We start from the raw sequence: 16,761 nt of genomic DNA, 5'->3' as shown, positions 1-16,761 counted from the left end.
AAACCGAAGGGCAAGGAAGAAAAAGGTGGGAGCGAGAAGATAGACTATAAAACAAGTGTAGCAGAAAGCAAAGACAAGGGGCAGAAAGACTTAAGGGAACAAAGAAACAAATAATTATGTGGTTAATCAGGAAATAAATATAACTTTGGATATACTTTTAGCAATTAAGTTTTGAGGAATATATTTCAAAACCTGGAGTTTTGGGTTTTTTTTTTTTTAAGCATTGGCTAAAAATACCTTTCTGATGTCTACTTTGTGTAAAAATAAAATACATACATACTGCTTGAATTGCTCCAAAATGGCATATCACAAGTGTATATTTGAATAGAAACCACAAATGTGAGGATACTCTAAGTTCTTTGGCCAGAATAGGATGAAAATTGATCATGTTGCTTTATAATTTTGCTGTAAATAAAATAGAGATTTATTGTATTAGAAAGCTCAGGTGAGAAGAGAAATTTGCCTACCTTGAAATTTTTTGGTTTGTATTGATGAAATTCATCATAAATTATGTCATTTCACTTGGTCTTGATTCAGCATTTTTGATATTTAAATGTAGGAAAAAAAATAGAATTTGTTGTTATCAAACTTTGATGACTGTGGAGTTTTATATTCAGTAATTTTCAATTATTGTAATTAACATCCTTCTTTTTATCAGTGGTTTAAAAGACATGACTACCTTGTAGGTGCCCTCTAGGTATTAGAGGTACCTTTCTATGTGGTTCAAAAAATATTACTGTTCAAGAATACAGAGAAGCTTATCACCCAATGCTACTCTTTGTCAGATACCCTGTATGGGTAGCACATTTCATTTTATTTAAGAGCATATTAATGTGTGTTTTTTTTTTTTTAATTATAGCAGAAAATGGCCCCCGTCTACTCGTGGAAGCAGAACAAGCCAGGGCGTTCTCATACAGAGGTGGCAATGTTACACTGCCATGTAAATTTTATCGAGACCCTACAGCATTTGGCTCAGGAACCCACAAGATCCGAATTAAGTGGACCAAGCTAACTTCAGATTACCTCAAGGAAGTGGACGTTTTCGTTTCCATGGGATATCACAAGAAAACCTATGGAGGCTACCAGGGTAGAGTGTTTCTGAAGGGAGGCAGTGATAACGATGCTTCTCTGGTGATCTCAGACCTCACCCTGGAGGATTATGGGAAATATAAGTGTGAGGTGATTGAAGGATTAGAAGATGACACTGCTGTGGTAGCATTAGATTTACAAGGTAGGTGTCTATAAATCATTTTAAACTTGGAAATGATAATTAATCATTTTTCATGACAAGTAATGTCTAGTGGTTACCGTAGTGATAATGTGAGAAATCAGAAGTCCATGCATAGCGGGTTTCTTTTCTTTTGTATTTTGCAGTCTGTCAATGATTCCAGCTTTCATATTTGAAATGTACACACAATGGTTATACACAAAATTGAAGCTATTTGCAAGTAGGAGAAACGTGCAGTGGAACTGAATTACTAATATTTGGAAACTGCCTTATGCTATTCAAAATTTAAATCTTATGACATGGTTATGGAGAAATTCAGATAGGATGCATTTTTATTATGCTTCTAAAATTATCTCAGTTTCAAAATAACGGCAACTTTTGTGAAGGACATCTGCTAACTAAAATACGTGTAATTGTATTCTATAAAGTAACTGTGAAATCATAACAAAAGAGTGCCCTCCAAGTTTATTTAAATAAGTAAGTAAAGAAGTAAACTCTTTTAGTGGTCCAGAGTCTTTTAGACACAAAATACCAAACAATATAGGCATTCTGGGGGAATTTTTTTTCCTAAGTATGTAATCTACTCAGTAGGTTCAAAAACCAAAATGTAGAGAATGCTAAACAATAAAGTGTGCTTGCTGCCCAAAGCCCACCCTCTATATGCCCCACCAAGAGGGAAACTCTTCTCTGTTTCTCATGCATCTCAAAACATCTTATATTCATGAATTTCAATGTTTCTCTACAGTGAAGGATGAATTTTTTTGGCAACATTGATAGAATACTTTCCTTCCTTATGCACATAAACTATAGGTGTGTGTTTGCTAGAAGCTCCTTTCACATCCTAGGACAGATTTGTGACTTTGGAAAAGAATCTGTTTGGTCCACTAGAGTATCACTGAAGAGTTGACCTTCTGAATCCCACAGAATCCCATCACACGTATGGAGATTTATTAGCTTTATGTATCTAATAAATTGCACGATGTCATAAAATACATTTTTGTGACCTTCTCCTGTCTCTCCTTCTTTCTCTTGTCTCTCTTAGTTGTAGTTCTTGGCTCCTGACTACATACCACCTTGTACTTTCAGTTTTTATTGAGTCACATGAATAGCCATAAACATTGGCATTATTCAAGATGAAAGAAGTGATGGGCTTAGAGAAAACAGTTAATCATCAAATATTAATGACAGCCGATTTTCTTGATCAAAGGGGCATCAGGCAGTGGACAGACCCTCAAGCTAGTAGTACCGACTAAGACTCTTATGTTAGTCCCCACTCTACCAGTATGAGTTTTGTAACTGGGGCAGGTTATTTAATCCTTATACCTGGCTTCCTCATCTATGAATAACAGGTTGAACTATATTTATTACCTGTTCAGTTATTTTTTCATCTAAAATTCTGTTTATATACCGTGTATTTCCTAAACCTAAGTAATTCACCTGCCATATTTACTGTCTCCCTACATTTATTTTAAAATGAAATTTTAAGTGAATAGAAAGCAGTAGAACTTGCCAGAAATAGAAGGGAACCATAAAAATAAATACAATGAATATAAGATACTTCCATATTCCACCTGGATACCTGCTTGCTAATAGCTTTGAGCGTGGAGCCTGCTATACCTTTGTTTAAAAAGGAGATTTACAATGTGTCAGAAGATGGTGCACTCCAAGGTCAAACTGAGATTGTATTCGAGACATAATTAGAGGTGTTGAAGAAAAACTGTAAAAAGAGTAACTTTTTCCTGCCTAGGCCCTTCACCATCCCAAATCACCACGTTTACCATGCTATTGGAACACTTCCCTACCATATAACCCATTAGCATATAAGCCAAGGAAATGCGTCCAAGAAACCATTTTAACTGATAAATATTTTTATAAGTACTGTTTCAGTGCCAGGAGTTATGAAGATTTCCAAATCTTGGTTTTTTTCATTCAATAGTCTGACAGGCTACTAAAGATTCTAATATACTTTCAAGAGTAAGAATTTTAAAATAAGGCAGAAATTATTATCTTGCAGGACATCTACACTTCAGATACAATAAATAAAGTAAATGAGGTAGAATTTGGTTATAAAGTAAGTGGGTACAAAGCAGTTGCTATAATCCCGTGCACTGTGCTTGGCTCACTTTCAGGAACCCCCCCCCCCCCCGACAGATGAGACTCAGGGAGGACTCCTTTTCTAAGGTAACGTGGCCACTAGTAAGAGCTAGAACTGGAATCTGATACCAAGAACAATGGAAGAAGCCTATGCTTTTATCCACTGTGATCTGGGGGCTCACAGGAAGGAGAGATTCTCCGGTGGAAAGAAGACCAGAGCCTTTAAACAGGCAGAAGGGCAGCCACCAGCTGCAGGAGATTCTTAACGGCCCCAGAGGGACGTGGGTGACAACCTACGGGCTGTCTTTTGGTCACATGGCATTAACTGGTGCGCTCATGGTAGCGCTTCCATTCCCCTCCCAGCAGGTCGTGCTTTTCCATCTGTCTTGTGTGCTGTAGAAAGTGTAGAAGCAGTCATTAGCCAGAGGGCCTGCCTTGAAATAGCTAACATTTTAACATGTAGCATTATACACACGAATCCATTTCTGAACAACTGAATAAAATACAAATCTTCAAAGAGTAAGATCCGAGTTCCACTTCACAGCCATGATGCTCTCCAAGCACCTTACAGAGATTTCCATTATAGCTCTCATCACACTTTGTTTTTTAAAGGTTTGCCAACTTGCCCTCTCCACCCGTTAACTACAATCTACTCGAAGGTAGTCAGGGACCAAGAACAAAGTTAGTGCTCAGTAAAGAGTTTACAAGTGATTGAATGTTGGATACAATGGGTTAAAACTTTCGAATACACAAACAAAACATGCACACCATGGAGAGGCTATGGAAAGGCCCGCAAAGGAAGGCACACTTGATTTGGGCCATGGAAGGTGAACCTGGTCCTTCCGAAGGTAGAGAGTGTGAAAAACCAAGGGACAGGACATCATGGGGTTGAGAGAAAGATTCTCAAGGGAAAAAATGTGAACAACAGAGCCATAGACAGTCTGCATCCACATGGACTGGTTTAAGGCTCTCAGCTTGGCAATAGGATAAGATAAAAATTTGTATCATAGCCAATTTCAAACATCTGGAAAAATAGAAAGACTCATATACTGAATCCCCGTATACCATTGTCCAGCTTCAAAAGTTATCATGATAAAGACACCTTATTTTATCTTGCTTTCTATAATCCCACTTGCACTGAATAATGTTCAAGAAAAACTCAGCCTATTATTTTCTCTAGATATGCTGCAATATGAGATAAGGACTCATGTTTTTAAATGAAATTGCAAAAAAAATTTTTAAGATAGTCACTGTAGAATAGCATTTGAAGAAGCTTGGTTGCTAACCTGAGGATGGACGTTGAAAGTGACTTGGTAATTTCCACATAGTCTGGGACAGATGAGCAAGGTGCAGTGATTATATACCTAAGAGTTACGGACTACGTGGCAAAAGAGATTTTGTGGTTATCCCTTAATAGCTCCAACCTACTTTTTTACGTTTTTTCATTATCAGTTACATTCTTACATGTGACCATCAGGCAAGTTTCACTCAAACTCCTTGTCAATCTTCTAATGTACATAAATAAGGCCAGGGAAGCATGTCATTTTAAATGTCATGATGATGGTTTTTCAGCTGTCCTTGTACAATGTTCTAAATTATATTGGTCCTTTAATACATGCTGAATGCTATGTTCTCCAAAGAATTTTTCCAATTAGGAAAAAAAAAATCATTCTTCTTTAAGATGTCCAAATTATATGGTTTGTATTTATAGTACAAGATTTTATTCTGTCTTGGATTCAAACTAATATATACATACATATATAGTTTGCATATCAAATTATGGGCCCTTTGAAGGAACAGGCCACACCCCAAACCTGTACTCTAGAGCACCCAGCACAGTGCCTTACTCTTAGCTGTGACTTAAGAATTGTTTCTTTTTTTATTGAATCATACTGATACAAAATTTTTTGAATTTTTTTTTGAATCATACTGATAAAAAAAATGGTAAGATTTTCTGAAAGACTGAACTACATGTGAGTTGGAGTTAGCTGTGGAAACAATTTTTTTTGTATAGAATCTTCAATAGGGTAACACCCTCTGATTACTACCAATTACCCACCCACACTGCTAGAAACAACACCCAACAAGACTAGCCTTATGTGACTATAACAAAGAGATTCAGGTCACTGGAAATTAATGAGAAGCTTGGTCTACAGAATTCATTTCAGCAATTAAATAAATAAGGATACAACAAAGTGATACTTTTTTCCCAATCTCCCATTGTATTGGTTTTCTGCTGGTGAAAATGGGGCTAGATACACAAAAATATAGTCTGAGAGCTTTTAGAAATAGAAAAAAAAAATCAGATATGTGTATAGCACTGATACGCAATAGAAGGGGCACTGAGGAAGGTAAAATTATACTCCGTGGTGTCTTTCTATTACTCAAGTTACTGAAATTTACGTTAGCTTTCATATGGGCTACGGTATGGACATCTTTTGGATGTCTAACAAATTGATATTTGCCAACAACTAGGATGAATTGGACTGTGCAGTTATAAATATTAAAGAGCATGTTTTCAAAACATATTTCTACTGACTAAATTACTCACATTCTTTTCCATACAATAGATCATCCTTATTAATTCCCTTTGTTGTGATGCATACCAGCCCTTCATGGGAAAAGAAACAACCTTTGATTACATTTTGACATATGAGTATAAAATAATCGTACTTGGAAAATAATCACATGCCCTTCGTTTTCACCAATGGAAGTTTAACTTGTATTTTTGTAATGCTGGATGAAAGCAATAAACATTCGCTCCATAATTCAGCTGCAGGAATTGCACGTTTTTCCACAGAGACAGATTTCTGCAATTATAGTCTTAGATGTTGAAATCTTAACTCTCTGGAAGTAAAATAAGTAAATAAATAAAATACTAACAAACATGCAGTTCCAGAAATGCCCCTGCTTGTAAGAAACATCTGATTATTGAAATGTGTGCACCAAATGTGCACAGTACAGTGAAACTTTTACAACTCTGGCTGAAACACAAAAAATGACCTTGATTTACTTGGGATGTATTCTTTCCATAATCATCAAACATTAATTAAAATTCAAGTAAATATTTTGAATTAACATAATGATAAGTTGACAATTTATTTCTACAATTGAAAAATAACGAAGTTTCGGTACTGGGTTTCACTATGACTTTAAGAAATGTTTGCATGAAATTATGTTAAATTTGAAAGGAACTTAAAAATACATTACACTGAATTTGGAACTGAATCAATCATGGTTCAGTAACATTCAATGGTTAATCAAGAACGAACTACTCAAGAAAATTTTTTCCTAATGCCCATGAGAGTCCACCAAATAACACCACAGTGAGTTTAAACCAGAAAGGCTGTCTAGGTCTTGAAAATCTTTGTAAATTAAAATATCCTGCAGTCTCCACTGTTCCCTTCTTGAGACATTTGGGAAACGGAATCCAACCCAAATGGTTTCTCTCTCCAGATTGAAACACTTTGAGATTTTTCTCTCACTTGGAGTCTAGCTGCCAAGGAAATCTCTTTTGGATAAATTAAATATTTTTATTTTCACTGGCATTGCTGGGGTTCTGGGGAAAGAGGATGAAAGGCATGAGGGGACAGGGAGAGTTATAGCAGTTCCTTCCCAGCGCTAACTGGGTTCTTAGCTGGATGCCTGGAAATAGCTCTTCTTAGATAGAACCATCTCAGGCTCCCCTTCACCCCCATCACTGCAGGGGGCCATGGCAACTGAGCGAGTTTTTTCCTCCTTCCTTTTGGCGCTGATTCAGCTTATAGATCCCTCAGCCAAGAACCTGAGAAGGCAGGATGAGATCAGGAAGCCTTCCTGGATCCCTGCCTCTTACGGAACCGTGCCAGCTGGACTGCCCCAGAGGGACTAACGTGTCCTGCGGAGGCCTTGGGGGGACACGACTTGATGCAGGCTTTCTTCTTGTAGAGTCTTCCAGGACAATTTATAAAAGAAAACATTTCCCGTGTCCTGGTTACACGATGAGTGAATTGTACATTCATCTTGAATAGGGTCTGCGGTCTCATAAAACAGCACTTGCGATATAACCCACCAAATTACTGTGTCAGTGGGACAACTGTTTATATTCCACAAGCTAAAGTATTAATTATTTCTAATTATAACCAAAAATCCAAGGCAAGGCCTTGACTAACCACTCTTTTATGGGGAGACATTTTGATGCAAGGGTCCTTCTGAAAGTCCAGCAAATGATACAAGTTTGCTTTCTGATGATGTAATTCTTAGCAGTTCGAGAAAATGCACAGAAAGTCAGAAGGTGGCTCAGTCACCTCCAGTGATTATTTGACCAAAAAGAATGCTTTGGGGAAGCCATTGCATCTTCCCAGGCAAAGTCAAGTGCCAAGTCACACTGTTCACATTTGTTAAGGGTTATTGCCCAAATAGTTAACTTAGTTCTTTGGCATTAACTCAACTGATGTTTATGCTGTATCCACCTTGTATAGGACAAGCTTTGGGAAGGGCTTTTTTTTTTTTTTTTTTTTTGTAATAAAAGTGTTTTTAAAAGCTGGTTTCAATTGGCCACATATGAATATGGAAGCTGAAGAATTATTTTTAAATGAAAGCCCTCATTTTGGTTGTGCTGTTCAAGGACAGAAAAAAAATAAGATTAAGGGCTACCCTTAAAAGTTGAAATGGATAACAGAGCCAGGAGACCCTTAATGGAATATGAAGTGAGGTATGCCCCCACTGTAAAGAACTGGCTTATTAATATGAAATAAGGCTGCTTAATTAGGTTTCTGTTAGATATATAAACTCACTTTGGAGTTTCTCCAAGTAAGAAACCTCCTAAGTGAAAGTTACTTAGATAAGTAAGTTTTTAGGAGCATGTGTAAAAGAAAATATGTATCTACATTTCAATCATTTGTTACCATATTTGTTTATATATTTAAAAGGCTATCCTAAGTGGGGCACCTATGTGGCTCAGTTGGTTAAGCATCCAACTCTGAATTTTGGCTCAAGTCACGATCTCAGTGTCCTGGGATCAAATCCTGAGTCTGCACTATGCTCTGCGCCATGAAGTCTGCTTGAGATTCTCTCTCCCCCTCTCCTTTTGCTCCCCCACCCATGGTATTGTCTCTTTAAATAAATAAAGTCTTTAAAAAAAACAAATAAAAAAATGAAAGGCTATCCTAAGCTAATTAGTAATTATATAAGAATAACTACTAAGAAAAAACATGGAGAATCCTGATAAATACCTTCTCTCTGAGCACTGTTTCTACATCCTCCACCACTATTAGTATTCATTATTGACTTTTTCCTAGCTGAAAAGGACTCAGTAGTAATCCATTTTAAGGTTATTAACAGAAGTAGCAGAAGGTAAATTCTCAAGGAGGCTATTTGAAAAAGATAACCTATGGGTGAATCATTCCAGAAAGGAGAATTTTTAAGGCTTGTATTGAACTCTTAGCGAAAGGGTAAATCACTGAAGTCATCAAACCGCATACCTCACTGTGAGATGCACAGAGCCGAGAGGTTGTTTGTAGGGGAAAGGGACCACGAGAAACCACTGCAAGTTGACCAAAACCCGCAACTTCATCTGCTGGAGATTCTATTAAATGTTTTCACCAGTCAAGCGACATTTGCTCACGTTGGTACTTTCTGTACCACTAATCCCTCGGTCTCTCCTTTGGACAGGTGTGGTATTCCCTTACTTTCCACGACTGGGGCGCTACAATCTCAATTTCCACGAGGCACAGCAGGCTTGTCTGGACCAGGATGCTGTGATTGCTTCCTTCGACCAGCTGTACAATGCCTGGCGGGGCGGGCTGGACTGGTGCAACGCCGGATGGCTCAGTGATGGGTCTGTGCAGTATCCCATCACAAAGCCCAGAGAGCCTTGTGGAGGCCAGAACACGGTGCCCGGTGTCAGGAACTACGGGTTTTGGGATAAAGACAAAAGCAGATACGATGTTTTCTGTTTTACATCTAACTTCAACGGTAAGTTATTAACTGTACTGCCTTCTTTCCTGTCCTGGGGACCAATAGGTACTGTAACACCACACTCAGTTTTTAATCTTATCTACTTAAAAAAGAAAAGAACATGGCTTTGACGTATTGCCCTTAGTTTGAAAAGATGCAATGTTCTTTAATGTCGTAAGTTTTAAAAATACCCACATGAGCAAAAGTGCGTATTTCCACTATTCCTAGGTGTTATTGCATCCGATTATAGTTATAAAATAGTTTAAATTGAGATATTCTATGGGGTCTGTTTCTTATTGACAAAGATGATGCTGCCACTGTGTGTGATAGAGATGTGTGCCCTGGGATACAGATCTCTTAATGGAAGTGAGAGTAGCTTCTACGTCATGCTCTCCTTCTCGAAATTACAAAGTCAATTATGTTCACAGTTGATCAGCAAAACTCCAATAAAGAGAAAGCTCAGAGTAAAGAGAACTTTGCAAAAAAAAAAAATAATAATAAGTAGCAATAACACTGGAGATGAAAGCAGAAGAAAAGAGATCCAGGTTGCCTCCGTGTTGATGATTGATCTGCTGCCTTCAGTGTAACTCCCAACCCTGTCTTGCCCCATCCAGAACAAGCCACACAATTTGTGGGGCCCAGTGCAGAATGAGAACATGGGTTCCTTGTCCAAAAACTATGAATTTTAAGATGGTGACAGCAGCACCTTCAACACACGTGGGGCCCTGTGTAACTGCCCAGGTCATACGCCATAAAGCAAACCCCGGCCCCATCATTTTCTATTTCAGTTCCCTGGTGACATGCTTTGGGAAAAATAGCAAGGGATCAGGGATGAACCAACTTTCTGTAAAGGGCCAGAGGATAAGTATCTTTGGCTCTGTGGGCCACGCGGTCTCTGTCGTAACTACTCAATGTAGCTCTGTATGTTGTAAAATGCAAAACGGCCACAGACTGCATTAAACGGATGGGTACGGCTGTGTTTTAACAAAACTTCTGATGACTCCTGTGCTGTAGTTTGCGGACCTCTGGTATGGATGAGAGAGCCAACCTTCTAACTCATGTTCCAGTGGCCTCTACTGATCCTCCAAATCACATTGTCTTAGTCTTGCCAGAAAGAACTGGCCAGCATTAATTTATACTTCAGTAATCTATATGTAATGGAGGGCGAGGAGACATCCCATTACAATGTGTAATCAGGTAAGAGATTCTGATTATAGTCTACCTGAGACTCAAAGTCTGAGAAAATCTTCAATGTAGCACTTCAGCCAGTTGATGCCATACTTTATACACTGTATGCATCTTTAATATACATTGAAGGTAGTTCAGTAATTTTTATTCAATGCGTGGTTAAGACTAATTCGCTCTTTCTTGGGCAATCAAGAAATGGTTAGGTGTCAGGGCTCCCGCTGAATAAATAAATTCATCCTCTTTGCTAGTAACTGAACAGACTGGGTTCACATTCTGAGTCTGCATTACTTATGGCAAGTGACTTCCTGTATTTTTTGCATTTTCATACTGTAGTCTTTGAATCAGAATAATGTCTTATTGATACCTGTAATGAAAAGGACTTGAGGGCTTTTGATTTTTTTTAAATGGACTTTTATGTCAGGAATGTTTTTTGATCTTTTCACATTCAAATTTTGCCTCTCCAGAAACTTGTGCTGGGGTTCAGTCTTGCTACAACTAGAATTTAAATAGCTCTTGCTTTTAACATGGAATTCTGTCTTCTCTGGTACTACAGAAGGGCCCTTTTAGTCACTAATTAGCTAACAGAAACCGCATCTGTCATTTCCCTTCTCGGTTTCAAAGCTATAAAAGGGCATGTCTGAACACATATTAAGGGGCAAGGAAAAAACTAATTTAATGGGAGAATGACCGAGGGGCGCTACGTTGAACTGACAACCCTATGTTCCCCAAACTTGACAGACACTGCATCTCCCCCTTCCCTGAGAAACACTTCCGTTTGGGCTCCTTCCATCTCCGGGCGGCTCAGGGGCAGACAGGCCCCCTGACTCTCTCTGCTTCTCTCCACAGGCCGGTTTTACTACCTGATCCACCCCACCAAGCTGACCTACGACGAAGCGGTGCAGGCTTGTCTCAACGATGGTGCTCAGATCGCAAAAGTGGGCCAGATCTTCGCTGCCTGGAAACTTCTGGGATATGACCGCTGCGATGCGGGCTGGCTGGCGGATGGCAGCGTCCGCTACCCCATCTCGAGGCCAAGGAGACGCTGCAGTCCCACCGAGGCTGCCGTGCGCTTCGTGGGGTTCCCAGATAAAAAGCATAAGCTGTACGGTGTCTACTGCTTCAGAGCATACAACTGAGTGTGCCCCTAGAGCACATCAGTTTTAAAGTCATTAAGAACATGTGAAAGGTTTTTTTGTGTTTTTCTTTTTTGTTTTTTTTTTTCAACACGAACTCATGCAAGTTACCAAAACTGTGATAACCCTTTTTTACTTACTGGAAAGAGTCATTTTCATAAAGACCAATTCATGAATTTGTTTTTGTAAAGCTATCATTCAATATATATTATAAATTAATATAATTTTAAGGGAAGCGCTAGATAAGGAGGCTTTAGAGACAATTGTTTAGGCTACATCATTCCCAGTGAAGTATCCTTTCATGAACGGGGCATGCAATAGCTTGAGGATTGCGAGGATTAAATTAAGGAAAGTACAGCTACTCAGAGCAGCAGTTTCCACAAGCACAAATTTTACACATTTGTACAATTTTGAAATGCACTACAATCTACAGATTAGAGCAATGGATTTGAAATACAGGCTTCTTTACATAAACTGAGATTCTGAGAGGTTGCACGAAACTGTTTCACAAGGGAACAATCTACACTTTTCTAAAAGGTATTATTTCAAGACTCCAATAAACAGAACGTTTTAGTCTTTAAAATCCTGCCTTTTTGACCAAAAAATAAAAAAAAATTCATATGGACTCCAATGCATAGTAACAAGCACAGTTAAAACTCCTTAATAACCCCATTTATATGAAGTATGAAACGTAAATACGCAGATAATATTTAACCAATGAGAGACTCCTATCTTCTTTTAATTGAAATGACAGATACCTGAGAAGAATCGTTAAATCTTTTGAGTAGCTTTACTGAGTTATATTTAAATTCTAAGGGCCGTCTGCTAAGCAGCATTAGCATCTACTCAGGGCAGTTATATAGATAAACTGCTGGACAGAAAAATTGTAAAATTTAGCAGCTTGATTTTATGTTAACCTATGAAATATATTGTCCTATAAAAATAACTTTAAACTATTTAATATTTCCTTATTTACCTTACATGAAAAAATTTAAATCACAAAAGGAATGAATAACTATACACTTGCCTAACGAAAAAATACAGACCCAACTTAAAATTCCCATTATTCTTCTTTGTATATCTACTAGAAAGCCCAACTGGTGCCTGTGTGGGGGCAAATGAGTGAACAAAGTCGTTCTAAACCTTCCTCCATATAGAAAATGCGGTCAATGATGTCACTTTCCTTGCTGGTCATCATTAGGCTAAAATGAAACGCAGAAGCTCCCATCAAAGAGTTTACACTAAAATCTTCAGGGCTTTAAATGAAAGGGTAAGGCCAGCTTCAGAAAAACAACTTTAGACATTAGCAGCTCCAATATTAAAGAAAGCTCTGTTTTCCTATATTTTTACAACTGTTGAGACCCTGCAGGGACCAATATTTGTATTCAAATTACATTTCATGGTTTCCCATTGTTTTACAATGAGTTCTAATAAATGGGATTTAGTATAATAATCCAAGTATGACATAGCTGGTATGCTTTCATGAATGTTTTTATGTAGATTTTCCTCCCATGAACACGAGTAAATAAATCTGTTTCCTGAATTGATTGTGGTTGCATTTAAAGCTCTGTAATAATTCTAATAAATTTACTCTATAGATATAGAGTTACATGTGTGGAAGGTATAAGAACAATTGGAAGCCCATGAAACCATAATTATATCCATACATTATCTAGAGAAAATATTGTAAATAAAAGTAGGTCATTTCTTTTATCGAAGCATATCTGGGAAATTTCAGATGCTTTAATATTAAAAGAGGACAATGTATACATGCACGTTTTTACATTAGGTTGGATATGCAAATTGTACAAAAATATAAATCCAAAGAGATTGTAAAGTTTAACTCAAACACTGCTGATACGACTAGAACTCAAACTTCTAAATTAAAAATACCTGAATGGTTTAGGATAAGATGGATACATGATTTAAAGAGGGGACTATCTCCAAAATACCAACTTTAACACCTCAAACATGGGGGTTAGCATATTGGAGGGAGCCCATACTTGAAAGATTAGGACCCACATCACAAGAATTTTATCGGAAATGCAAGTGGGAACACATTTCTATTGAAGCAGATATGTAATTTTCAGTGATTGCTGCAGAACTCTACCTTTATAATATTAAGCATAGTAGCATTTCTTAACTTTTGAATACTTACTAGTATTGGAATTGGTGCTGTTCAAAATCTCTGGAGTGACTGTTAGCTAATTAAAATCTATACTGATTGCACACCATTTTTCCATGCTTGTAAAAAAAAAAAAAATCTTAACAGAATGAATACTGCTGGGCAGAATTTTTATCTTCTGACTTCCCCCAAAGGATCAGAATCCCCTTACCCCTTTGGACTCCTACTTGAATAAGGGTTTTTTTTTTTTAATGTTCTTATTTTACCATTTTTCCATCAATGTCTATTTTCCTACGTCATTCCCCAAGATACCACACTGAGGATTTCTAAAAAAAGAAAAGCTATCCTAATACATACAGTTCCTAAAAGAAACTCAGTGCAGCACTGGCAAATTCAGAAATTACTCCTCAGACTTGGGTTCCAAGAGTATCAGAGGGATGAGGTGGGAGTCTGGGTTAGGAAATCTTGTTTTGACCATTTTGTCCATAATTAACAATTGTGGCCCATATAAGGAACAAAGCTGACTTGCAAACTTCACTGAGACACCTGCATTTGAGAACACCAACAAAAAGAAATGATTCACATGAAAGAAGGAAAAGGACTGAAAGTAAGTCATATTAACACTGGAAACCATCTTTAAATGACTGCTGCCATATTTTGTCACAGTAATTTTTAGTCAAATATGGTATTTGTAAATTTAAACCTTCTGTCATAGAAAGGGGGCCGGTACCTGTTTAAGCTTTATTTTATGCAATAATATAGTTGCTTATTATTTTGGCAATTAGAAGTAGACTCAAAGGAGATTCCAATTTGGTTGCTGGCAGCCATACTGGGTTTCTTGATTTCAGTGCTCCAAAGAATACGGTGGTCCCACGGAGTAGATGACCACTGAGGAGGGGAGGAGTGGAAGGGAATTGCCTATCGGTTCTCAGCAGAGAATGCATCAAGAAGGATCAATGGATAACTGACAGAGTTTTGCTGAGAAGTGAACTGTAACAAAGCTCACTACTGCCAGAGCAGCTATGACGTACAACAAAAGGAATGAAAAATTCAGAAGTCATTAAACCACCTGATTAAAAGAAAAACCAGTATTTAAAGGCATTTAATACCTACTGAGTACAAATCTGAGGAGAAGAACCAATCTGTATTACCAAAAAAAAAAAAAATGTTTTCATTTTCTGTAAGATACAATGAACTGGTAAACAAACATTAAAAGTCAATTTTGTGTTACCACAGTATCTTTTGATTCGTCTGAGTTGTAGAATCTTAGCTGTTAATCTTTGGTCAAACTCTATAAATACATTATTTCAAAAAAAGACATCTAACCCATCCTTGTTTTGATACATTTCAGTTCAGATTGTAAACAACATAACAAAATTTCCATTTCCTATTATTTTTGCAAAGTTAAGGGGAGGGGGAGTGCCTATCGATGGTAATGCTAAATCAGCCATAGTATATCCCAAAATCTATTGGTTTTTTTCCTTTTTATATGATTCAAATCTTCATTTATTTTGCTCACCTGGTTAGCAATCCCAGAAATCTGTGGCATTGTTAATTAAATTAGTATGTTTGACATGCTTTATGACTTCGATTATTAGCATTGAATTAAAAGAAAGATTCTTATTTTCATAGTAAAGTCCTATACCCTAATAACAAGGAATATACCTTCCCTGAATTTTCAACATGGAGAATACTTTCTGGAGATTGCTGCCATATAGAAATCACTTCTTGGGTACATGAGTCTATAGCTGGTACAATGACTTGGATGCAAACACACCCAGAACAGTTTGAGTCATTGACATTCAAACAGAAAAGTACACTTTAAAATTTCTCCCATACTTATTTGGAATACAACGAACAACCTTGGAGAAGAAAGTACAAGAGTAAATATGAAATTAAATAATCTTTAAGTGCTTAAGTTCTGACAGAGATGAAAGATACCATCTTCGACTTTGCAAGCAAATTTCATGTATCACTATTGCCCGGTCAAATACAAAGTCGGCTTGGTACCAGTATCATAGACTCATGTGGAATTTCAAAGTGCTTAAATAAAAACAAGTTAAACTGTTCACATGTGATGCCCTTAGTTCCCTACCAAGTGATAATGCCTAATACTGAGACTCTTCTTGAGTAGAGCAGACCCTGTCCAGGATGGTCAGATATGCAAGGAGACTAAAACCAGTAAAGGATTATGGGTTAGTATGAGGGAGATAAGTAGGCACTAAGAAGAAACTGATAAAAAAAAAGTGTAAGAAAAGGATCTTTTCCTTTCATGTCTCAATTTCCTGGGCTCTCTATTTAGAATTACTTAGACATGTGGCTTAAGACGGCTCTATAGTCTTTACTTCTCTATAGATGATCTATTTAGGAAACTGTCAGCAGGCTACGCACCCCAATCTTAGGGAGGAAATTCACTATGCACATTTTTTTTTTCACTAAGAAGCAAACAAAGCGTATTTTCTCTATATTTCTTTCCAGCCAATAAAGTTTGTCACCTCCATAGCCACTCATCATCTGAAACAACTTGGGTCAGCCCAGAGGGTGATTCCATGTCTTTCTTGAAATCAACCAATTTTCTTTCTCAGCTTATCTCTGTCCACTGGGGCTGTTCAGCATCACGGGCTTCAGCTATTAAAAGATGGCTCTTTATTTAGTTGGTGTCTGACTACAGGCTGAGCTCTGTTTACTTAGGGGAATACTCCCATGGTGGAGAGAAAGCTCAGATTCCCCAGTACCTAACAAGGAAAAACTATTGGCTTTAACAACAAATATGATTCTTGGATGGCAGAAGAATTCTAGTATTTTATTGCCATCTTTTTTCTAAGAAAGGGCCCCAATCATCAGCTCTTCATACTGCTTAAAATATCTGGGTTTTTAAAATCTGTTTGTTTTAAAATGTTTCTCCTTTTGATTTTGATCAATGAAAATTCTGCCTGCCAAAACTCATATATATGTAGAGAGCAGAAAAAGATAAAAAGCCATTGAGTTTGAGGTTTTAGAGTCTTTGAAAGGCTCTTCTTTGAAGATGCTGGGAATCTTGTGTGTGAATCTAAAAT

General features: G+C 37.4%; 1 protein-coding gene across 4 annotated transcripts in view; it reads left to right on the top strand.

Moving 5' to 3' along the window:
* Positions 1-14,900, top strand: part of HAPLN1 (hyaluronan and proteoglycan link protein 1) — a 76,420-nt gene extending 61,520 nt beyond the window's left edge. For 3 of the 4 annotated variants that reach the window (XM_027604224.1, XM_027604226.1, XM_027604227.1), the window contains exons 3-5: positions 860-1,231; positions 8,975-9,277; positions 11,294-14,900. In XM_027604224.1, the coding sequence (XP_027460025.1) occupies positions 860-1,231; positions 8,975-9,277; positions 11,294-11,583 (965 nt within the window). In that variant the 3' untranslated portion in view covers positions 11,584-14,900. The remainder of the gene's footprint in view (positions 1-859; positions 1,232-8,974; positions 9,278-11,293) is intronic. The other variant, XM_027604228.1, reaches the window with a different exon arrangement.
* Positions 14,901-16,761: the final 1,861 nt, after the last annotated feature.

Source organism: Zalophus californianus, chromosome 5, assembly GCF_009762305.2.
Source record: "Zalophus californianus isolate mZalCal1 chromosome 5, mZalCal1.pri.v2, whole genome shotgun sequence".
Taxonomy (NCBI): Eukaryota; Metazoa; Chordata; class Mammalia; order Carnivora; family Otariidae; genus Zalophus; species Zalophus californianus.
The sequence above is the reverse complement of the archived record's forward strand: the minus strand, read 5'-3'. Positions and strand labels throughout refer to the sequence as shown.